Source organism: Mus caroli, unplaced genomic scaffold, assembly GCF_978045245.1.
Source record: "Mus caroli unplaced genomic scaffold, Mus_caroli_1 scaffold_9, whole genome shotgun sequence".
In the NCBI taxonomy this organism is placed as follows: domain Eukaryota; kingdom Metazoa; phylum Chordata; class Mammalia; order Rodentia; family Muridae; genus Mus; species Mus caroli.
The window spans coordinates 86,361,218-86,386,714 of NW_028227264.1; the positions used below are offsets into that span (position 1 = coordinate 86,361,218).

General features: G+C 44.3%; 1 protein-coding gene across 1 annotated transcript in view; it reads right to left on the bottom strand.

Moving 5' to 3' along the window:
- Stab2 (stabilin 2) overlaps window positions 1-25,497 on the bottom strand; it is a 169,737-nt gene that overhangs the window by 77,184 nt on the left and 67,056 nt on the right. The window contains exons 23-31 of the mRNA XM_021173976.3: window positions 23,326-23,506; window positions 20,325-20,421; window positions 18,686-18,844; window positions 13,247-13,342; window positions 12,038-12,133; window positions 9,851-9,898; window positions 8,306-8,442; window positions 7,128-7,242; window positions 4,183-4,260 (exon numbers count right to left, since the gene is read on the bottom strand). Coding sequence (XP_021029635.1) covers window positions 4,183-4,260; window positions 7,128-7,242; window positions 8,306-8,442; window positions 9,851-9,898; window positions 12,038-12,133; window positions 13,247-13,342; window positions 18,686-18,844; window positions 20,325-20,421; window positions 23,326-23,506 — 1,007 coding nt within the window. The remainder of the gene's footprint in view (window positions 1-4,182; window positions 4,261-7,127; window positions 7,243-8,305; window positions 8,443-9,850; window positions 9,899-12,037; window positions 12,134-13,246; window positions 13,343-18,685; window positions 18,845-20,324; window positions 20,422-23,325; window positions 23,507-25,497) is intronic.

A 25,497-nucleotide genomic window follows, 5' to 3' on the forward strand; every position in this document is an offset into this window, starting at 1 on the left:
AGAGGAAGACAAACATTTTTGAATTTTTGAAAGCTTTCTTCCTTGGATTGCTTCTTTCTTCTTTATTACCCATTTAGGTTTTTATCCTATATTTTAAATATTTTACGTACTGAACTTCGCCCTATACCCAAATAAAATGTTCTGCATAAGCTCTCCTAAGAGCTCTTACCCTACATCAGCTACTGATACATCTGCAGTAGACCTTTTAGATGTGGTGAAGAAAATGGTTAAAGGGGACCCTTCATCCTTTCAACCCCAGGCTGGATACAGTTCTTTACATTAGTCCTCTATTTTCCCTGTCCCTTCACTTGATGCTCTATAGCTCCCTGTTACTACTAGCTCATGTCTATACAGCAGTCCTGGCAATGGGACTAGTCACTGTTGCCAGTTGCCCTAAATCAATTCTATGTTTACTTCCTCTCACCAACCCACTGTTTCTCCCTATTCCTCAACCCTCCTAGAAAATCACCTGGTTTTACTTTTAAAAATAATTATTTTCCAAGTCTTTTCAAGAATTCAGACGGCAATTGCATGATTAATTGCAGCCCAGTAAGTTAAGACTATGTGACCTGAAGACTCTCTTAAATGGACGTAGAAGTACCTCCTCTGACAAAGATCCTCCTCAGCAAAAAACAGCTATAATGACCCTGCCCTACATTTTATATCCTCTTAGTGCTAGGGTTGATAGTTTCCTGCTGAAAGATTATACTTCCTAGTTTCCCTGTGGCCAAACCAAGCAGCTGCAAAGTTAAGGGACTCTGATGTAGTAGTTTCCACCCTTATAAGGGTCTGTATCCCATTGTATGTAGCATTTTGGCATTCATACAAATGGGTGACAAGATGGCCATGAATAAATAAGGTCCTTCCTGTGATGCATTGTTCTGTGTCAACTTGACAAGCTAAAGTCATTTGATAGGATGCAATCTCAATTAGATCAGGTTGGAGTCAGGCCTGTATGGCATTTTCTTAATTAGTGATTAATGGAGCAGGGCCCCACCCATTGTGGGTGGTGCCATCCCTGGGCTGGTGGTCCTGGGCTCTATAAGAAAGCAGGCTAAGCAAGCCATGTCAAGAAAGTCAGTAAGCAGCATGGCTCCATGGCCTCTGTATCAGCTCCTGCCACCAGATTCCTGCCCTGTTTGAGTTCCTGTTCTGACTTCCTTTAATGGTGAACATATATAGGGAAGCCTAAGCCAAATAAATCTTTTCCTCCCCAAGTTGCTTTTTGATCATGGTGTTTCACTGCAGCAATAGAAATCCTAACTAAGATACCACATAAAACCAGACCTAGCCTCTTTTTATTTTTGCCTTCTGTCTCTCTACAGCTTCCTTAGTAATATAACAGAGTCGAAGTGGGGTGGGGTGGGGGATTTTGAATTAGATAGGCATAACAGATTTTAGAACTGTGAGGAGATGGTTTGCTGGACCTTGATGGCTTTATGTTTGTGTTGCAACAATATACATTTATGAAGGCCAGACTTTCGGAAATCTACTCCTTGAGTTTTAACTCTAGATGAGTACAAAACAAGCAAAGTACTGTGGGCTGGACTTCACCTCCACTCACCTGTTGGCTCCACCTTTATGCAGCACACAGCCTATGCAACCATACATCATGGTACTAGCAAAGGTGGCATGATGCCAGTTGACAAGAGAAGTTCTTGAGGGAGTAGCACAATCCAAAGGCTAAGAAGAGAACAATCATGAACTTTTCATGTTCACAAAAATTCTTCCTTCACCCAATTCCTTATCTTGGAGTGTTGTCTCATCTTTAACTCGAGGACAATGTAGCACTCACCATTTTAGTGTTATAAAAAACAAAAGGGACACCAGGTGGGGGTTGATACTTGGCAGAGTGCCTGGAGCCTAATGGATCTTTAGAAATTCCAGTTATACATAAAGCAAGGTGCTGGTTCTCATGAGGGACACAGAGATGTGGCCACATGCCTCCAGGATATAGCCACTAAGGGGTATCAGGAAACAGGCATCAGTATTGGATAATTGGTGGTTATGCCACATAAGCTTCGTATAGAAAATCCCATGGAATTTCAAAGGAAGAAGGAAATCAAGCCAACATTTACTGAGGGCCTTTTAGTGGCAATCTTTGAAGTAGGAGGTGTTAAGTAATCCTTACCAAAGAAGATAACTGAGACGTGTAGAGCTTATATGACTTCCAAAAGGTTATATAGCTAGTCAAAAGCTCAAATTCAGACCATCACTTTAACATATTTTCTGTAGACATGGGTTGTGTGGGAAGGCCACAGAAAGGTTGGGCCTTAATATCCTGTACTGGCTAGTTTTGTGCCAACTTGATACAGGCTGGAGTTATCACAGAGAAAGGAGCTTCAGGTGGGGAAATGCCTCCACAAGATCCAGCTGCAAGGCATTTTCTCAATTAGTGATCAAGGGGGAGGTCCCCTTGTGGGTGGAACCATCTCTGGGCTATTAGTCTTGGGTTTATAGAGGCAGGAAGATTTCTGAGTTCAAGGCCAGCCTGGTCTACAAAGTGAGTTCCAGGACAGCCAGAGCTATACAGAGAAACCCTGTCTCAAAACACAAACAAACAAACAGACAGACAGACAGACAGCAGGCTGAGTAAGCCAGGGGAAGCAAGCCAGTAAAGAACATCCCTCCATGGCCTCTGCATCAGCTCCTGCTCCCTGACCTGCGTGAGTTCCAGTCCTGACTTCTTTCAGTGATGAACAGCAGTGTGGCTGAATAAACCATTTCCTCCTCAACTGCTTCTTGGTCATGATGTTTGTGCAGGAATAGAAACCCTGACTAAGACAGATCCCATGGTTATAAGCTCAGCGTAAGAGGTGGGTTGAAGTACCATATTACTAAGGAACTTGTGTCTATCTAAAATATGTAAGAAGGGGGGAAAAAGGTGAATGTGTATGTATTTGTGTTCTCTGAGCCTGGAGCTCAGCATTTCAAACTAGCTGGCTAAGGATTTTTTTGTTCTGATGTGCTGGGGGGTTACAGATCCATTAAGCTATACCCAGCCTTTTATTTGATACTGGATGTCTAAATTCAACTCTTCAAGCTTGTGTGACAAGCACTTTACCTACTGAGCCACCTCCCTGGTCCAATTTTATGTTTTTTTAAATTAAATTTTTTATAAAGGGATTTTAGTACTCTGAAAAGCTAAGACGAGAAAGAAAAACTATTGATAAGCAGTGTCACTTGGAACCCTAATTTCCTGTAAGTGCTAAATCTCTGGCTTAACCGGGTTGTGTTTAAAGTCTCTAGATAATGCAGACTTGTAAGGACTTTGAAAAACATGGAGACTTATAAAGAGCCTTTCTTTTGAACAGAAATAGTTGAATTAAGACTTTTGAAAATTGAATATATAAATGCTAAGTGAGAACAATTTTAATTAAAATGCAATTAATTCATAGTTCCCCTAGCCTTCTACCTTCTGAACATTTCCATTGTATAAGAAGTTTCTTTTAAAATGAAGATCCTAATACAGTAACGAGAAATTATGGATTAGCTTATAAACCCATTTTCCTTTTTTAAAAAATATTTATTTATTTTATGTATGTGAGTATTCTGTTGACATCTTCAGACACACCAGAAGAGGGCATTGAATACCATGTGGTTGCTGGGAATTGAACTCAGGACATCTGGAAGAACAGTCAGTGTACTTTTACCACTGAGTCATCTCTCCAGCCCTCCCCTCACTTCCCATTTTTTATTCTTTTTCATACCTATAAATACTAGTGAATTTGGACTTATGTAAAAAAAATGGAAATCTTACAGTAGTTTTTCTGTGCTTTCTTATTTTTTTTCCTCTTAGGCTTTTCTCCCCCCCCCCTTTTTTTTTAGGATACAGTAGTTCAGGGAGGGGAGTAAATAGTGATAACAAATTGCTTTCCCCTTGTTCTTGATTTTAGACTTATGCCTCTTAAGATATTTGCATATACAAGAAAGAATATGAATGGGAGGTCACATATGACAGAGGCCCCACTGCAAATACAGGTGGGCTGAGTTATAGCAAAGTCTGATCAAATGAAGAGAGTCGCCATGAGAGTCTAGAAAAAAATAATGAAGCACATCAAATTAGAAGCTCCTTCGATAAGTACTAAGGCTAAGTACTTTTTACTTGCCCAAACAGTACTGTATAGGAAGACATCACAGAGGGGAAAACAGCTCTGCCTATTGGGTAAAGGGCATCTTTACCTTGTTGATGATGTGGACCACCCCGTTTGTGGCTGCATTGTCACCATCCACAAAGGATGCCCCCTCAATTGTGATATTCTGAAAGTACAAACACAGTGGGAAGATGAGTATACTTGAGGGTTGCGTTACCTCTAGGGGTTCTTACTTCTTGAGCAGCAGTAATCACAGTTTTAGGCCGCGAAACCCTTTAAATTGTGACCCATTAGCTATCACAAACAAATAGACACACATGTATACTACCCAAATGAGAAGATGGCTTTCTTTTACATGAGTGATGTACTCTGATTGTCAAGTCTATTCCACTCTTAGTGGACTAAATAAATGTATGGGAAATAGTAACATGGACATCAGTGAGCCAAGGAGGTAGCCTGGGGCATCCATCTCCTTAGCTACCCTCACAGGGAACCAACTCTTGCCAACACTTTGGCCTGGGACTTCCAGAAGTCTTTGTTCTGTGGGACTGTTTATTTTATTTATTTTTTTAGCAGGAATCACCATAAACTAATTTAAACAGTGCCTGTTTACCAGTTCCTCATGGATCTTAGGGAACTGTGAACACGGAAGTTCCGTGTACAGAGGCTGTGGAAACACACCAGCCCGCCTGCCGTATCTCTTTTTGTTAAAGTGGGATATTGTTTAATTGTATTAGACACAGGAATGGAATTAAGAAAACTGCATTTGATGGTTATCTCCTCCAGGTCAGGGCCTTGATTGATCTATTTTGGGACCAATATAGCCTGTGACATGCCAGGGTGGATGTTACTATAGCTAAGAAAATTGATGATTTAGAACACTAATGGATTATTCTAATTGCAGTGACCACACTATAGAGTATACACAAAGTCAGGTTGTAAATTAAAAAAAAAATTAACGATACTTACCTATAGTGTTCAGTGTAGTGCTTCGGTACCTTGTACACACTGTGCAATGATTTAATTAGTATACTTAGGCTCTTTGTCATCTGCATCAGTTAGTTCTTCCTAGGATGACAACATTCAAATCCTCTCCTCCAGCTCTTTGATTGATTTATCTGGGAGCACTGGAGGTTAAATGTAGGACTTCACGCAAGCGCTTTCCCACTGAGCTACATCTTCATCCCTTTTTAACTTTTCATTTTAAAACATGGACTCACTAAGTTGCCCAGGCTGGCTATGACTTCACTTTGTACCCTGGGAGGCCTTGAACTTGTAATGTTCCTGCCTCAGTCTTTGGACTGCCTCACAGTTCCACAGCACCATGTCTGGCTCACTTACTTCTTGATTTATATACTATAGTGTTGTTAAGCAGATATATCCTGCTGTGCAATACCCCACAGAATGTATTCTTTTTCACTAGCTGTATCTTTGTACCATTATCTTTTATTAAGGAATATTTATTTTTTGAGACAGAGTCTTACTGTGTATCCCTGGCAGGCCTGGAACTTGCTATATAGACCAGGCTGGGCTTGAACTAACAGAGATTCACCTGCCTCTGCTTTCCCCAGGCCTGGGGTTAAAGTCACGTTGCATGATGTCCAGTTGTACCCAAAATCTTTATGTCATATTTTTATTTAAACAATTCAGGATATAACATGGGTGTCATTGGAATTCCCAAAGACTTACAAAAGAAGATTTATAAAATATCCATGGAACCACACATTCAAGTTTTTTGCTTTCTACATGAGCCAGTGAGCCTGGTGTTTAGGCTTTCACAATGGATTCTTTTCCTAGTGCTTATTATAGGCTGATAGGAAGCTGGGAAGTTCTAAGCCATTTCTGCCTGATGAGTCATGGCCGCAGCAGTCCTCACTGCCTGCTAGCCAAACTTTGACCCTTGACCCTTCACAGCAGGGAAGCCACACTTCCCACTGAATTGGCACATGAGTTCTTGACAAGACTCTGGGAATGCCAAATAATGTGTTTCTCTGAAGCTCTACTCTTCCAGTGCCCTGGCTCTAGCATGAAGATGCATGCATGTGCAGAATAAGCGCTCACTCTAGGCTTGCAGTCTAGTAACTGATACAACATCCAGTTACTGCTATGACTCCATCAGGAGCTTAGTTGAGTATACATTAGAATGAATGGAAGATGTGGTGTTGACTCCCCTTCTCCATTTCAGGGTGATGTCCGCTTGCTGGTCTGCATTTTGTATTACTGCTTTCATGAACTAGTCCCTTTTGCCTTTTTATTAAAATTTTTTCATACAATATATTTTAATAATATTTTCTCTTTCTTCCATCTCCTCCCAGATCCTCCCCTTTCTTTCTCACTTAATTTTTATGTTCTTTTTTTTAAAAAAAATATGAAAATTGAAACAAATATAAAAGCAGCATGACAAAAAATGCCTCCCCCCTGAAAAAAACTAAACAAAATCAATAAACAAAAAGCCCAAAACCAAGCATGGGATTCATTTTGTGTTATTCAACAACTCCTGGCCTGCTCTGGAGTATGGTTGATAGACTCAGGGACACTCCGTTGGAGGAAACTGATTTTCCCTTTTATGATAGCTGATCTTCAACTTGATGGGATCTAGAATCATGATAGAAGAAGCCCCAAGGCATGTCTATAAGGGACATTTTAGAATAGGTTAATTGAGGTGGGAAGACCTACCTTAAATATTAGTCCATGGGCTAGAGTCCTGGACTTTATAAAAACCAGAAAGCTAGCTGCGGACCCTCTGATTAATCTCTCCTGACTGTAGACGGTGTGGCCATCTGCCTTAAGCTCTGGCCATCATGACTTCCTGTTAATGATGAACCGTACCCTCAAACTGTGAGCCAAAATAAACCCTTAAGTTCCTTTGTCAGATACTCGATTACAGCAACGAGAAAATTAATGAATATACTACTGTAGCCTAGTTGTTTTCTGGTTTTTCCTCTTTTATCTTCCTTAAATTTTCCAAAATTCAGGAAAGACAACATGTGTAAAGGTATCGTGCTCCAACCAGCTGGATGACAGAGTTCTTACCCCATCTGCCTTGTCCAGGCGAAGGAAGCTTCCCTGCAAGGATGTCGCTAGCATGTGAGAGGGTAGCAGAGTCTGCAGATCAGCCACTCTGTATGTGCCTAGTAGTGTGTGGTATCTGAAAAACAGATAATAAGGACCACAAATAGCCATGCACAAGGTAGTATCACTAAACAGGAGAATAAGCTCTGGGGCCCGATGACCATATTCAAACTTCACATTCTCCCATACTTAAACTTTACATTTGCCTTTGCGGAGGTCAGCCCTAGCTGGAATTAGCCATTAACCACTCTGCCTCACTTCTCACATCTGTAAAATGGGAATAATTGTAACACCCATCTCAAAGGGGTTGAGAGTGTTAACTGAATGATATTCAAAGCACATTGCGTGGTTTAGCAGTGGTTCTCAACTTGTGTGCCACAACTCCTTTGGGGGGGTAACAGATATCCTACATATCAGATATTTATACTACTATTCATAACAGTAGCACAACTACAGTCATGAAGTAGCAAGTTATTACAAAAATAATTTTATGGTTGGGGGTCACCACATGTATGTAGCAAAAGCCTGAGGCACTGTATTAAAGGGTCACAGCATTAGGGAGGTTGAGGACCATTGGCCTAGAGTCAGCTGTTAACAGATAACTTTTCCTGACCCAGGGGAGGGTTGCTAGAAACATCCTAGGAAGGGAAGGATCATGTGGCTTCTTTATATTGAACTAAGGAATGATCACCCTGGATGCCAGCCACATAGCATGGAAAATAAGTGTACTGGCTGGTTTTGTGTCAACTTGACACAGCTGGAGTTATCACAGAGAAAGGAGCTTCAGTTGAGGAAATGCCTCCATGAGATCCAACGGTAAGGCATTTTCTCAATTAGTGATCAAGGGGGAAAGGCCCCTTGTGGGTGGGACCATCTCTGGGCTGGTAGTCTTGGGTTCTATAAGAGAGCAGGCTGAGCAAGCCAGGGGAGGCAAGCCAGTAAAGAACATCCCTCCGTGGCCTCTGCATCAGCTCCTGCTTTCTGACCTGCTTGAGTTCCAGTCCTGACTTCCTTGGTGATAAACAGCAATATGGAAGTGTAAGCCGAATAAACCCTTTCCTCCCCAACTTGCTTCTTGGTCATGATGTTTATGCAGGAATAGAAACCCTGATTAAGACAATAAGGTAAATGACACTCACTTTATCAGGGCTGGAATGTTGTTCCGTGACAACCAGAAGCTTTTTTCATTCTGGTCCATGTCCTTGATGGCTTGCAGGGATGGCACGAGGACAGTGAGATTAGAGGTGGCAGACAGCATGGACTGCAGAGAAGCATTCTGAATCACAGAGAAAAGAAAGTGGCTGGAGGACTGTTAGGGATGAGTGGGCTGACTTATACGCTTTCAGAGATGATGGCTTCACATGGGATGCAATTCCAGGAATGCTGGGAAGGCACTAGGCTTGCCCTCCCCAAGTCCACCCAGCCATTGGCTGATGTCTTACATTCTCTTGTGAGACTCAATCTTTTTTCTCTTTAATGTGGATCTTTATAACAATGCAGATTATCCCAATTGGGCCATACTTTGTCATTGTAAGTCTGAATGAAAAGCCAGATGAATAATCTTGCTGTGTGTGTATGTGTGTTATGCATACATGCACACAAAGGACTATGAATTCTTCAATGTCTTTTGAGTAAGACTGAGGAAGTTGCAGAGAATGAAAGCCTGAACCAAACTTAACTATGTCTCATGCATGCTCAGAAAGACTATTATTATGTCAACAATTAGATGAAAAAAGAAACCCAAAAATTAAAAACTGACTCCAACCCCCTAAATTTTGGTTTGTAGAACTTGCTGATTTCTGGTGAATACTTCAATCAGAACTGATGTTAATTCCTAACACAACAGCATTTAAAGCAGGCTGGGGGCGGGAGAATGTGGCCTGTCCAGCCTACTGCTGGGCTGGGTACACTTATACAGGGTGAGATTGTGTATGGTGTGGTTACAGGGAAGCCAACATACTGAGAGAGGGAGCAGTCCTGTGCCTTGCCTCTAGGGAGAGTGTTGTACACAGAGCCTCCACTGTGGAAACAAGTGGCTCCTAGAATGTTCTGCAACATACAGGGAGCTGTTCTCTGAGTGAATGCTGATTGAACAAGACCTGTATTGGCACATACTTATTTGAAGGGACAAACACTCTTGTTATGTTGTCTGGCTAGGTCAGACACCCTAATCCATTCAGTTAAAGGGGACGGAGGTCCAGACACTGGGGCAGTGTGAGGTTAGACTCTGTCTGATCCTCTCCAGGGGTAAAGAGTAAGCCTTTTTAATATGGTAAGCATAGAGATAAGCATATTAAGTTTCCCAGATGTCAACCATAAGTCCAGATCTTAATGAATTATGACATAAATCACATTAAGCTTCCAAAGAAAGAACTAGGTGATAGATAATGCTATTTTTGTGTATTTGAGTTGCTTAGAACCCAGCTACCCCACCATAACCTGGGCCAAGCAGTTTCTAGCTTGGCTAAACATGGTGTCACTGGTGTCCAGGCCAAGCCCCTGACTTATCAAATCAGAGTCTCTTGGGGTGGGGTGCCCCATGATGCAGGCAAGGTCGGGGAGCTGCTGTGCAGGACACTCCCCTCAACCCCCCTCCCCAACATTTCCAGTTTTCTACTGCACAAACTCCAGATCTCTAAAACGATTTACATTCCCACTGCTAAAGTGCAAATTCGGGGACTCACATTTATCCACTGGTAAAATACAGCTGCTTCAGAGAGAAACGACAGTTCCTTATTTATTTGTTCCAAGGAGGGCCGAAGGAGAAAGAGAACACAGAAACGTTATCTCAGGGCAGTTCTGGGCAGCCTCTGTCATCTGCAGCCACACTCTCCCCAGGCAGATGGGAACCTGCCTCTGAGCAGGAGCTGCTGGAGGCCTTCATACTCAGGGGCCTATCCTTTAGAGCAGTGGTTCTCACCTTCCTAACGCTGCTGCAACCTTTGAATACAGTTCCCCATTTTGAGGTGAACCCCCAACCATAAAATTGTTCTCATTGCTACCTCATAACTGTAGTTTTGCCATGGCTATGAATTGTAATATACATATCTGTGACTTTCGATGGTCTTAGGTGACCCCTGGGAAAGGGTCAGTCAACCCCCAGAGGGGTTGTGACCTCCAGATTGAGAATTGCTGTTTTAGAGATAGGCGTGTCCAATCTTTTGGCACTACAAAATGATGTTGTTATCTACAAAGTTCACACTTGAGAACTGGATAAGAAAGAATAATTACAAAGGAAAAAACCCTACAAACACCAGGTTTGATAATGTTTTACATAAAACAATTTTGGATCATAGCTATCTTGGTGTGTACAGACCTACCAGCTACAGCTAGGACATGCTTGTTAGACTGAGTTAAGTTTAGCTTGCTGGTAAAAGACACAGCCACCCACCTACAAGGTACCCAGAGCTCAGCAGCCTCTAGTCAGAACCAATATGGAGCTGCAGGCTGGCGCATGGAGTGGCTTTTGGTTACCAGGCTGTCTGTCCTAGGGTATTTCTAGAATAAAGGTTTCATAGGAGAAAAAGAACAAGAACCCAACTGTATGAGAAAAACAAAAGGCGTGAGGAAAAAAATTGTCAGCGTTAGGTCTCAAACCTGGACAAACTGCTAATGTGGTGCCTATTAGCGTTTCAAAGCTGACATTGGTCAGGCAGTTTCTCCTGGAATCCCCCCATTGGAATCCCTCCATCTTTGCCTGTTACAGGGTTCTCCAGGCTGGCATACCCTGCCCCCTACCTGAACTCTCCAGCCTAGGGACTGGGCTACCCTTCCTTCCCCCAGCTGCTTTTCCCTATAGAATCCAGCCAGTTTTGGCTAAGCTGGTTGTTTTGGCCCTTTTACCTCTTGACCCAGGCTCTTGGGTCATGGCTCATCTCCCCTCTTGCTCTCCCTTCCTTTCTCCTCTCCTATGGCCCTGCTCAGTTTGGCCATGTTCACTCTGGATTCTCCCAGATATCTCTGCCTCTGGCTATATTTAACCTTTTATTTACAATAAACCTTCTCCTCCACCATACCTAGGAGCAATTATGTCCACCTATTTGTTTGTTTATTTAATCTGGCACCAAACCCCAGGATTTTGATAAGTTTAAATATGAGCGACCAAGGAATGAGGAATTATTCTCACCCTTGAGATTAGAGTTCAGGGCAGGAGGAGAGTGAGGTGGAGAAGTGCCAGTTGGGTGTGACCTATACTGCATGGATAAAATACTTTCTACTGGTAGTTAAGTCTTGGACCTGGCACATGGACAGATACCAACATCTCAGGCAAGTAAGTGTGCTTAGCCTCTGCTTACTGACCTGTGGAATGGGCATCATAACAACATTAATCCTAGACAACTGTTGTGAGGTTTAAATGAGATGTTGCTGCATAAAGGACCTAGAAAGACACCTGGTACACAGAAGGCATTTTCTTGAGCACGTGTGCATGGGTGCGTGCACACACACACACACACACACACACACACACACACACACACATATGACCTCATTCAGGATGGGTAAACCCAGGGTGTTCTGGGTACCCATGGGAGGCATGGGACCCAACGGGGCACTAAGGCAGCTATCCCATGTAGCCCAGCAGAGGGAGATCAGTTGCTCACTTGGGAAGTTTGAGACAAATTGGCAAATAAAAGTTTTAGGACTAGTTAGTGTGCAGAAAGTGCCAGATAAAAAGCTGCTATAGCCTGTGAAAATGAGGGGCCCACCAAACATGAGGTATCTATAGAAAAACAGCTGCCTTCATCTAAGAATCTCTTGGACAAAGGGTCTGTAGATGGAGCATGTCTAAGGCTGTCTGAGCTGAAACGTCCATTTTCTTGCTCTGTGTTCTGTCTGTGACTTTGCACTTGAGGTTCTCACTAGGGACTTACCATGAGCACATTTCCATAGCACAGGACACCATTTCCTTCATAGCCCTCTTGGCAAACACAGCTCCAAACACCAGACGAAGTATATTGGCAGGTGGCCTGAGAAAACCAAGATGGAGGAGACAGCTTGCTTTCCCATCTAAGATGTTAGACCCAGCTCATATGTATCTGTGAGATGGTCAGCTCTAAGATGGAACTTGGAATTCAGACCCTGCAATCATGTGGTAGAGCACCTGACTAGTTGCACTTGGCCCTGAGTCTGATCCACAGTTTTACAGGAAAAGCTACAACAAACTCCCCGCTGCAAGTTCACCCCCAAAAGATGGTAGAAACAACCCAGATACATCAGTGTTACAGCAGGATGCTCGTGCCTTTGGCTTTTAGTCACAACAAATCTTTCTTTTCATCCCTGCCAGATTTAGCAAATGAAAGATCCAAAGAGTTAAATTTGATGTTCAGACAGATGATGAATATATAAACTCACCTTGTGCAATATTTTGGGCACACTGAACCTTTGCCCCAAACTTATTCTCTGTGGATCTTAGATTCAAATTCAACCGCTGCCTAGCATCTTTGCTGGCAACACAAGCTGCTGCTTTTAAGCTTTGAAATAGAGTGGAGATTGCAATCGCTGCTCGAATTCTGCTTAGGGAAGCTCTTCGAAGGTGAGAGACTTTGTTCATGGTTAGGCTCAGGCAAGATAGAGCTGTCAGGGTTTGGATATGAAGTATCCTCCCCGAAGAACACCATGTTAAAAGTGTGGTCCCTTATGCAGGGTGTACAGAGGTGGGGGGAGTGGCCAAAGCATGAAGACTCTGGTTTCATCAACACAACTTCATTGATGGGTTCAACATCTGGTGACACTACTGAGAGGAAGAAAAGCTTCTAGAGGTTGGGCCGAGGTGGAAGAAGTAGGTCACTGGGCATACACCCATGGGGTCATGCTCCTGTCCACCATGAAGTGAGGCACTCTGATCACTCCATGTTCCTCACCACAATGCTCTCCCTTACCACACACGGCCCAGAGACCACGCAGCCAGGTGACCATGCACGAAGCCTTGGAAACCAGGAGTCAAACAAAGCCTCTTCCTCAAGGTGTTTTGCTCAGGTATTTTATGATCGCGGCAGGAAGCGACCACATAACTTACTTTTTGTTCTTTCTCGAGAACTTTCCATGTGTTTAATATCAAAGGGAAGCACCAGGTAACTCACCAGGGGGTGACATTTCTCTATTTGTTCCAAGCATGAAATGATAGGTTCACAATCAATTCCATTTCCTCGAAATCCTTTCTTGCACTCACATTCATTCTGCAATTTCCAGAACACAGATGGGATTATTGAGGCAAGTGCTCTCAAGTCTTGCCCTCCATTACACTGAAAAGCGGACTACAGAAACCATTGCCATTCAACCCGCCTAAAGAACAGAAGCTCTAGACTCCAGACACATCAGTGTTACATAGTCACTGCGCATAGTCAGCCACACTTGAGTACTACAACATTCACATCATGCTGCCCAGTAGCCTTTTTTAAACTTTCTGTTAAAATTCTGGACCTCACCAAGGCCTATAAAGAGAGCTTAGACTTCACGGCCATCACAAGGGAAGAGCTGACCTCCCATACCCAGATAGAAAAGCCAAGTGAGCCATGGCTTATCCACTTGGTGGAGAGCCATGTACAAGGCTATTGCTAGCTTGAAGATGCTGCTTAATTCAGATAATGCCTCCCCAATGAGATTCAACATATCACATCTGCATAGACAACCCACAGTATATGGCTCAGCTGCTGATGTAGCTTCATGTAGCTTAGTAAGTGCCTCTTCTTTGAGGGCTTAGCCCCCTACTCCAGTGGGCAGGGTGCAGGCTGTATTCCAGCCCTTACTTGCCCAATGGGCAGAATATATACTTTCAAATATATATTCTGTGGTCTGGTTGTATGCAGCTAATCAATAAAGAATGATGATGGCAGTGTCATGATAAAATGGGAAATTTTTCATACTAATGGAAGACACTGAACCAGTGAAACTGCAGTAGATGACTTCAGTGTACAGGAAACTAACAACCTGGCCATGGGAAAGGCCAGAAGGAAAAAAAAATACATCAGCTCAGATTTAACTTGCTGTTTTATTTCCCTAATTATTTTCCATAAAAAAGTAATATTTTGACATTTAAATGATGTAAAAGAATTTCTTCAATTGAGTTAAACAAAACAGATGTTCTGGGAATTATCATGAGTCTAGAGGACGGCAGAAATCCATTAAAAGGTAAACAGGGAAGGTCCAATCTTAACAAGCTGGAAAATGAGAGACCTGGGGCTTTGTGGAGCCACTGGCTTGTGATGTGCTTATGGGATTGGACTACTGTTCAGAGGGGATGGGGTGGGCTTGGGAGGTTCTTCTAGGAATACTCTTTAAGAAGTGGGGCACTGGTCCCTGAGAGAGGACGAGAGAGCCAGGGAAAGCATTCCAATTGAAGGAAAATGTCAGGAGAGAGGAACACAGTGAGGGAGTGTGTCTGGAGAAGCATTACTGCAGAAGAGTTGTTTAGGATGGATTTTGAAAGTATATATACACCCCAGTCAGGGTTGATAGAACATCGTTCAGTGGTGGGAAGAAGCAAATGGACTTCCATTGTATGGATTTTATCTTTGACAGTCTCTCCTGTTCTGTAAGCTTTATAAGGCAAATGGATATATGTTATATGCTCATGTATAATATTTTATAATAATATAAAACCCAAGCATGCTATGTGCATGGTGGAACCCAAGCTCATCAGCTACTAGAACAGCACCTCTGTGTCCCCAAACCCTAACCCTTCATATATTTGATCTAAACATGCTTGTCTTATAAAAGCAACATTCATAGATATTCAAGTTATTAACCATTTAGTTTGTCTAATAATCCTTCCAATCAACTGCAAACTAGTGATGGCAATTTTAGACGGGGTTTATTTGATTTCCTAAATATGTTATAGAGACACACTCTCTCTCTTCCATTTCCCCTCAGGACATTTATCACTTGTTCGTGGGAGAGGATATAGACACTGCACATACTGAAGTGTGTTCTTCGACCCCAAATTCATGCTTAAATCCTGACCTACAGGACTGTATAATATGACCTTATTTAGAAATAGGGTAATTATTATGGAGTTTCTTAAGACTAGGTCATATTTAAATAGGGTAGACCCTGAATCTAATGGACTAGCATCTATTTGAAAACAGGAGATGTATGCACAATGAGAATGCTGTACAAATGTGAAGTTGGGAGTTAGGTAATGATGGCCCAACCCAAGATGGCCAGTAGGCCACCCAGGGCTAGGGGTGGAGCAAGGGACAGGGTCTCTCTCTCTCCTTAGTATCCTCAGAAGGAGGCACCAGCTGACCTTGACTCTGGCCACCAGACTGAGACAATATATTTATTGTTCTCTGCTGTCCACTTTGTGGTACTTTTGTTATAGTAAGTCCTAGACAATGCATATGGACACCAAGACATCTTTGTTTTCTTTTCTCAGCTGCAGTCTGGTAACACAAATGAAGCAAAGATGCAATTGTTAACTCAGTTCTCAGGAGCATGAGTCTATGGTGGCCTCCTCTGTGATTAGATTCTTGGAGGCTCATTGGAAAGCATTTGCACTAGACCCATGTGAAGGTGCTGCTGTCAGAGAAATCAGAAGGGTAAATAGCGCAACAGTTAGTAGACACTCAGAGCAACGGCACACCACATGCTCATTTGGCATCAGTTTAAAGGTGTTTAGCATTTGGTCGCTCACATGATCTGTCACCTTACACCAGATCATTTCTACAGGGTAACTTGTGGGCCTTGACCCTAGCTATTTATTATGCCCACAACCAAGCTCAGTGGTTCCCAGGAAGAGTCAAACATAGGGCAGACATGTAAACATCTGTTTGATTTTTGTCTGCTAGCATCTGCTCTCTCCCTCTCTAGAAAATGTACTCCATTTGGCTTTGGGGATACCACTATTCCCTCTTCTGGTTTATATAACAAGACATGGTTAATTTCTTCAGCCCAGGTTCCCACTATAGAGCTTCAGGTTGGGTTTGTCCCTGCTTGCGAGCATCCTGGCCTTAGGGCCTGATTTCTGCAGTTATGAGCATGGGCATGAGGAGATGGGAATGAGGAGAAATGATGGGAAAGTGTTCAGCCAACAAGAGTAAAGGAATCCTGGGTTTTGGTGGACATGATCACAAGATGTACTCTAATCTATTGTGCCTAAAGGGGAGCAGGGGTAAGGAAGGCTGAAGTGCTGGAGGGCACCCCTTACCCAGGAGACTTTGCAGAACTTGGGGCCTGACAGACATCCTTCTGAGCCCTGTATCACACTGCACCTACCTCAGCAGCAGCACACAGTCTTTATGGTTGTGTGAGCCCCAACTTTACCCCAGCAACTGCACACAGTCTTTGTGGTTGTGTGAGTCTCAACTTTTCTTTTAGACCTCTGTTTTTCCTTTTTCATCTTCTTAAAAAATTTGGTAAAGCATACCTGACAAAATTTACTGTCGTAACCATTTTTAATAGACAATTCAGGGGCATTAAGCACACTCATGCTGCTGTCCAACCATCACTGATGTGGTTCCAGGACCTTCCTCATCTCCACAAACTGAAAGCACCTGCTCAGGAGTAACTCCATCTCCATACTAGACCCTGGTAGCTGTGTTTCTACTCTCTGCCTTGATGAATTTGAGTCCATGAGAGATTTCATTTAAGGGGCTGGAGAGATGGTTCAGAAGTTACGAACACTGGCTGCTCTTCCAGAGGACCCGGGCTCAACTCCCAGCACCCACATGGCTGCTCACACCTGTCTGTAACTCCAGTTTCAGAGCTTCTGACACCCTCACACTGACTGACATACAGGCAAAATAAAATGCACATAAAATAAAAATAAACCACACATGCGCACACGCACACACACGCACACACACACACACACACACACACACACACACACACACACACAGATTTCATCTAAGAGGTATCACCAATAAAGTCTTCAAGTTCATCTAGGAGCTGTAGCACGTGTCAGAGATTAGTGTGAATAATGTTCTTAGTAACATGGTTACACAAACATGCCTGGGAGTCCCTGCTTTTAATTCTCTTCGGCAGTTGAGTCACTGGATCCTACGGTAATTCCACCTTTCATTTTCTGGAGAGCCGCTACTTAATTTTCCATGGCCCTGTCACTGTCACTTTTTATTCTCCGGGAATGCACAGGTAATTGGATTTTCTATTAAAACCAACAGACTTCCCAGTGATCCAAATATATTCTCATACTTTCCCCACCCCTGGTTGTCACTGCCTAAGTAGCAACCATTGTGGTCTGTGGTGGTCTGAATGAGAAAGGTCCTGTAGGCTCATGTATCTGAATGCTTGGTCCTTAGTTGCTGTAACTGTTTGGGGGAAGGATTAGTGGGCGTGGCCTTAGTGGAGGAGGTATGGCTTTGTTGGAGGAGACATGTCATTGGAGTTTCAAGAGTCCATACCAGGTCCAGTCTGTTTCTCTCTCTCTCTTATTTTTTCATATTCTTTCTCTTTCCCTCGCCCTGTCCCTGTCCCTGTCCCTGCCCCTGTCCTTCTCCCTGTCCCTGTCCCTGTCCCTCTCCCTCTCCCTGTCCCTCTCCCTCTCTCTTTCTCTCTGTCCTCTCCTTCCAAACTGCAGATAAAATGTATGCTCTCAGCTACTCCAGCAGCATGCCTGGCCTGTTGCCACATTCTCCACCATGACGGTCATGGACTCACCCTCTGAAACTGTAAGCAAGCCCCCAAGTAAATGCTTTCTTTTCTAAGTTGCCTTAGTTATGGTGTCTCTTCATAGCAACAGAAAAGTAACCAAGACATGCATGATCTAAGTTCCTGACACACACGAGGGAATGTGTTGTCTAAAGCAGAAGGCTCGTGGTGGAATGACTGGAGCCATCACAGAAAGCAAGGTTAGGCTTTACATTGTGCTCAGTCTCATGGGGACGTGCATTTCTCAACCAAATCATCTGAAGGTTTAATAGAGTCCGGCTTTAGAACACAAGTCTGCGAAGCTGTATCATCATCAAAAGGGTTGTGAGAGGGAGGTCCTGGTTCTTACCGTCTAGGCCTTGTGCTCCTTTGACTCGATGGAGCACGCCTATACTGTTTTGGGGTAGGAGAGGGCACATGGAAGACGGGGAGTGGGGACCTATCATTTCCATGGCCAAAATATTAATGTAGTCAGTATCTCTATATCTCTTCTTCTATAACCCTCTAATTCACAGGCAGTAGCCTCTGCTTCTTTTCATGAAATGAAGCCAGTTAAAATTAGGTAGCAATCTATAGAATGTTCTGGATACATGTGTGTGATCCATGGGTTGGGGGTGACTGAGGCTTCCCTGAATTCTGACTCTATGTGAATCATAGTCAGATTGATTGCTTTTCTGTGGCACAGAAGAAATCACTAACCTACCACTAACCTCTCTGGGGCCACAGATGTAAGGTGGCATCCCAGTGACACTGATGTCTCAGACTCTTTATGATAATCAATCCATTCTTCCTACTACAACCAAGGGCAAAGCCATAGCAATTTCAAACCAAAGCACCTCTCTGGTTGTGATATAAAAAAAGTCACAACTGGAATCCTGCTTCCTCTTTTCTTTCTTCCCCAAGTCACCCACCTGCCCAGGGCCTACATATAAACAGGTGGCATTGTCATGGCAGCCTCCGGAGCTAGGCAGCAGGCAGTTGTTGATCTCCACACAGTCTCTTCCGTTCCCTGTCCAGCCCCGCTGGCACACACAACTGTATGTCCCCGTGCTAGTTTGGATGCATTCTGCCTGCAGGAGGAAGAGCAAAAGTAAGACCTCTGAGACCACAGGCCAGCTGTGTGCAGCTGCCAAAGTCAGAGAGGATCTGGAAGAGTATTCTAGAAACACATTCGCATGGAGTGCAATGGAAATTATTGAAACACTTAGTCGTGCAAACATCATAAAGCAACTGGGTGATTTCGACAGCAAGATTGCTTGCGACTGTTCAGCTAAGGGCTATAGCACTCAACACTGTCTGTTACTGATTCAGCCAGAGCCTGCTTTTGTTGATTTACAGAAGTAAAGAACCCACAGGAGAAGTGGCTCTCAACCTTCCTAACGCTGTGACCCTTTAATACAGCCTGTCATGTTGTGGTGATTCCCCCAACCATTAAATTATTATTTATTTGCTACTTTATAACTAATTTTGCTAGTTATGAATCATAATGTAAATATCTGATATGCAGGATATCTAATATGTGATTCCTGTGAAAAGGTCACCTGTGGGCGGTGTGCATGTCTTGGTCGTGAAACTAGGAAAGGGACTGTGACAGTGGAAAAGAGACTGTCCTCTTTTGGGGCCTTATTAGTTGTACAAACTAATGGGTTTCATCCTGACATTTCATGTACATATATAATGAACATCAATTGCCCTCAGTGTTCTCCTGTCATAGGCTGCTCCTTCCCCCCCCTCCTCCTCCCTCCTCCTCCAGGGCTGCCTCCTACATTGTTTCTATTGTGGAAAGGGTGCAGGGAAGAGACTTCTGGAATATCTGTGACAGGAAGGGGAGGGGAGGAAGAGGACCAAAGTAGGAGGGCAAAGAGATGGGAGGGGTTTGGGGAAGAAGAGGGACAAGACAACGTGTATATGAAAAGGCCCTAAAAAGCCCATTACTTTACGTGCTATTTCAAAAACTCTGAGATTTAAAAACAAAAACAAAAACAATCTGACATTTTGCACATGCTTTGTGCGTGTGAATCAGGCACTGCTTTCTGGGATGTCTCTTTCTCAGGATTTCTTTTAAAAGTGTTAGGTCACAAAACAAGCCCCCAAACAGCAGAGCTGGTGGCTGTGTAGGGTGATGGCTCTGGTCCTACCTGAGTTGGTTTGGCCAGGAAACAGAAGCCTAAAGCATGCCTCAGAAACCCTTCACGGCTGGCTGAATACCCCTGACTTCAGCTGTCAGCACCTCCTCTGTCTGAAAGAGCATCCCAGCATCCCTGCCCGAGCTGTCCCCCCCCCGCCCCTCCCTCTCCCCCACTCCATCCCCCCACACCCTGCCCCCCCCCCCCCCGTCTTACACCCATGTAAAAAAAAAACCCAGCAAGCTCAAAGCTGTCACTGTCTTCCACTATTCTGAGGCAGCATGGCAGGTTATCAGTGTGGAAGGTTATTTTTTTCCCTTAACGAACTGCTTTTCACCTCCACAGAGTAACTCCTGTTGTGCCTACTTACAAAAGGTAAGTGGAACAAAACCTGGGGCACCTGGCTCTGAGAAACAACACTCACGTTAGGACTACATCCTCCTCTGGAGGTCGATCCCAGGCAAGGGTCCTTCTTAGAACAGAGAGTTCCATCTCCTTCATAGCCGTCATTGCAGACACAGCTGTGGAAGAGAGTGCACAAAATCAGCCTGAGACCTCACGCTGGCCAAACAGCAGGCCACGCAGGTGCAGGTGCTATAGCCACCTAGGGAAGAGCCAGGAATGCCTGGGCCAGATTAGCTTTGTGCAGGAAGCCTGGGTGCAAACATGCCTGGATGCTTTTGGGTGCCAGCTGTCGAGGCTGGCTGGGGATTCAAGCCCCACCTTAGCCATTGTGTGGCCCACCTTAGTCTCTTCCCAGTGGGGACACTGTCTTCTCACTTGGAAAATGGGACTGATAGTTGTGGGACTTTTGTTGGATTTCACTGGCACTATCAGGCAAAGTGGTGGCAGCTAACCTGCTCTTACTGGACCAGAACCTGACTGATTGTAATCTTCTCCTTTGGGCTAGTTTGAGACAAAAACCGTGGTATAGCTCTGAAAATATTGATCAGCTGAGAGAGCTCTCTCCTTTTTTCTGGTTCTTCGTGTGTGTGTGTGTGTGTGTGTGTGTGTGTGTGTATCTCCTGTAAGATGGCAGTTTCTGGTCTCATTCTCCTCTCAGAAATCCCTTCCAAAATATCCTACCATAACACCTTTTCTATTTAATATGGGCCATTTGCTCGTTCACTGTTCACTCGATCATTGGTTGGATCCATATCTATTGAATGTCCTCTGACGGATGCTGGGGATGCCACGTGGCTTCCATCAAACCTCCACACCCTCCTGAAACTTCAGCAACATATGCTTAAGAACGCTATCAACTCTGTGTCCAGGATCCAGTTTCCTAGAGGAAGTGGATTTGTCTGGCATCCATACAAAGAGAGCTTGATTTCTTCCCACACAGGCTTCTGAGCTGCCCGAGGTCCTGCAGACCATGCAGACAGCCCACTGTGGGCGATGCAGGAGGCTCTGAGGGCTATTTTACTCATAGGTGATTTGTGGCATATACATGGATATGGTTTTCAGTTCCTTTGGCTGACACATTTCTATCATGTAGCCACAGGAAAGACATCAAGTCTCTGCCTTGTGCAGCCTGCTCTCTCCAGGGTGACAGCCCCCCCACCCCACCCCATTTCCCCCAAACAAGCCAGTGACTAAGCAAATGTAAATTAAGAACTGAAGCCAGAACAGGGCCAGGATTCCAGACATCCACTGCTTCCCCTAGGGAGTTTGAAGTGGTTATTGACTTTGAACTGGAGGAGAGCAAGCTTCCTAGGACATTTACTGTCCCCCCACCCCACACACACACAAGCTACTGTGGAGGAAGAAGCCAACTCCTTCCTCCATTCAACATCCTGCCAGATGCCTTTTATGTGGGATCAGCTACTGACAGCTTTTGTAAGAAAGATGCCCTCACAGCAGGAGGTTCCTAGCTTTCCTTTGTGATGGTAAACATTGGCAGATGAACCAGACAGAGAGGCACCCAGGAGACCAGACTCTGGGCACACCTGCCAGGGATAATCTAGATTTTAACTTCTGGGCACTCCTGCGAGAGATAGTCTAGGTTAGGTTGGTCTCTGGGTTCACCCACAGGGGATTATCTAGGTTAGGTTAGCCTCTGGCACAGCCATGAGGGATCAAGTTGATTAGGCTATCTGAGGTTCTGAGTTCTACTTTGATATGGGCAATACCTCTTCATGGCCTCTGGTCCAGGACTGAATACAGAGAAAGAACACTGGGCGCACATGTCATCTTTCTGTTTTCCTACTGAGGATCCCATGGGACCAGCTGCCTCAAGCTCCTGTCACCACATGTCCCTGCCATGATGGGCTGTCCCTTGAAAATATGTGAGTCAAAACAAACTCTTTTGTCTTTAAACTGACTTTCTCTGGGTATTTTGTCATAGTAGCAAGACAGATCAGTCTTCCTCCCTCCTTCCCTCCTTCCCTCCTTCCTTGATTCCTTTCTGATATGTTTTTTAAAGGCAGAGGCCCAGAGAGCTGAAGCAAACAACCCAACTTACCTATGAGTTTCCACACAGGGACTTGACCCTATGTTGTCCAAGTCCATGACTTACAGTGACTGTATACATAGTAGGTCACACACACACACAGACGCACATAGAATCACACACAGACACACACAGAGAAACAGAGACACACATAGACACATACACACAAACACACGCACATATACACAGAGACACATTCACAGATAAACACACACACAGACACACAGAGAAACACATAGAGACACACAGAAACACAGACATATATACACACATATACACACACAGACACATATACACACAGACAGAGACAGACAGACATAGATACACACAGACATACACAGAGACACACACATAACATATACACACGTGGACACATCGACAGAGACATGCACACACATAGACACATGTATGCACAGACACACGCACGCACACCCTTAGAGACCAATAGACAGCATTGGATCCCCGGGAACTGTAGTCACACCGTGGGTGCTGGTAACACAACTCAGTTCCTCTGAAGGAGCAGCGAGCGCTCTTCCAGGCTGAATCACCTCCCCTCTATCACCCCTCCCCCTTTTTTTTGATTTTTGAGACAAGGTCTTGCTGTAGTCTAGGCTGTCTAGACCTTCAGCAATCCTCTTGCGTTAGCATCCTGAGTGCTAAAATTGACTATGCACATCCTGGCCTGGGACACCATGCTTGTATATTCTGTTCTTTTACTCTCAACTATTGTTCTGTTAGGTAGGGTACATCTCTACTACTAATAAGGAAAGTGAAGCTCAGAGAAGTGAGTCAACTTGCCCGAGGTCACACAGCTATTGCACTTCAAAGCAAGCAAAGCTGAGATTTAGATTCAGCTCATAACTTCTACAAGATCCATACTGTCAGCTGGGCAGAACATGCCTTACTTTATAAAGCGTTAGATATGGGCTGGCTCCACCCACAGGTCGCACGGTAGCCTTGAGTTGTGACCTACCTGGCTGTCTCATTGCTGTATTCACAGGTGGCATGGATGTGACAGAATTGCACATAGGGCCCACAGGCTGACGTCTGCTTGTCACAGAACCTCCCAGCTGTGCCCTCTCGGCATGTTCCTGGCAGGCAGGATCCATCGCTGTCCAGTCTGTTGTCACATGTTCCATGAACACACAGGCAGGCTGGAAGAGAGGGGGAGAGAGTGTTCAGGGCTTGGAGAACCATTTCCTATTGGATCAGAGTGCCATGGAGGATGTCGGCCATCTCTCCCCTGCTCCAGCTCACTGCTGTCAATCAGAGCTGGGTTGAAGTCAGGGTCACCAGCATTTCGCAGAGTGCCTTAGAGAGCTGACTGTCCACCACCTGCCCGGAGGAGGGTATATTTGTCCCCAGTGTGCTTTCAGTGTATCTGTGCATGGGGGTGGAGGTGGGAGAGGAGATGATTTTTGTGATATGGCAAAAGAAGCTAAGGAGCCCAATTTTCAACTACTTTTTGGTTGGAGATGTTAGCCAAGAAGTTTCTCACTTTCTGAAAACAATCTAGAATGCATAGATAAGCTTTCTTCTGTTTGGAGAACTCCAGATAGGCTCATGTGTTAACTTTCTACTTTCATTCACAGCAAACTAGTGGTAATTAGTGGCCAGGTTTGGGCCCTGACTTCATCAAGGCCCTGGACTGACTTTTCCCCACCTCATCAACCACCCTCAGTCCCAGAAGGTTGGTACATTCTACTTTCCAGATGAGCAGGCAGAGGCCCAGAGAGCTGAAACCAACAGCCCAGTGTGCCTGAGTTCCCATGAAGGGACTTGACCCTGTACTATCCAAGTCCACAACTACAGTGGCTGTACACACAGCTCTTCCACAACTCCTGCCATTTTCAACCTTAGCTACTCTTCCTTGTTTCTGACTGAATATTAGTGTCTGAAAATTTCAAAGCGGGGGCTTAGTTTAATCAGAAAAGTGCTTGCTATCCAAGCATGAGGAACTAAGTTTGATCCTCAGAACACACTAAAACAAGAACAATAACAAAACTCAAAAACCACCCAGACACAGTAGGAAGGCAGAGGTAGGTGGGTCCCTGGGATCACTGGCTGATGAGAGACTCTATCTCAGAAAACAAGGTGGTTGGTCCATGACGAAAGACACTAAGGGTGACCTTTGGCCTCCGCATATGTTTGTATGTATGTGTGTGCCTGTACATCCCCATGCAGTATACACATATGAATTTGTACACACACCCCTCAGGCACCTCCTGCATAGGGTAGGAGTAAGAAGGAGAGAGGGGCTTGTTGCTTCTCAAAGGAAGGCAGCAAGGATTGGGGTTTGAGTAGCATCTAACTGAAAGACTGAGCCGTGTCCCAGCCAGGACTAAGGAAACAGGAACCAGCAGAGACCGGTGCTTGGAACCAACATCCAGCAAAGAGTGAACAAACTCAAAGGAAAGAGTCTTGGAAGTCACCTCTGTATTTAAAACAAGAATTAACTGTTATACCATGCTAGTAAGCCAGGACTTCACTTGGAAAGAATAGGACTTCAACGGTCACAGAACCAACATGAGGGTCAAAGCTGGAAGTTTACTTAGGATCCAGGCAAACACTATGCCTTTTTATATAGAGGACTGAGCAGCTGCAGAATTCAGAGGCAGAGAGGAGTGTTGGATCTAATCCCCCTGGATGCTGAGGACAACCGTGCAACATTGTCTTCATTTTCTAGCTGGAGACACTGTAACACCTTCCTCAGGTCACAGAGACACTAGCTGTAGAAATGAGAATTTAACTTTTGGCTGGTCTAACTCCACGGGAAACTCTTACCTAGCAATTTTATGTTCTTAAGTTCCAATTTTAGCTTAAAAACAGCCGGGTGGTGGTGGTGCACGCCTTTAATCCCAGCACTTGGGAGGCAGAGGCAGGTGGATTTCTGAGTTCGAGGCCAGCCTGGTCTACAAAGTGAGTGCCAGGACAGCCAGGGCTACACAGAGAAACCCTGTCTCGGAAAAAGAAAAAAAATACATATGTATATAAATATACATATGATGTCATTTTAAAGAATAATTCATTTTCTGAGAGTATAAGACTGCATTAGCATATGCCTATTGTAGAACTTTCCATATGTTCTTTTAGGCTTTGGTTACTGATCTTAGAATAACAACATAAAACAGTAAGAGATCACAAT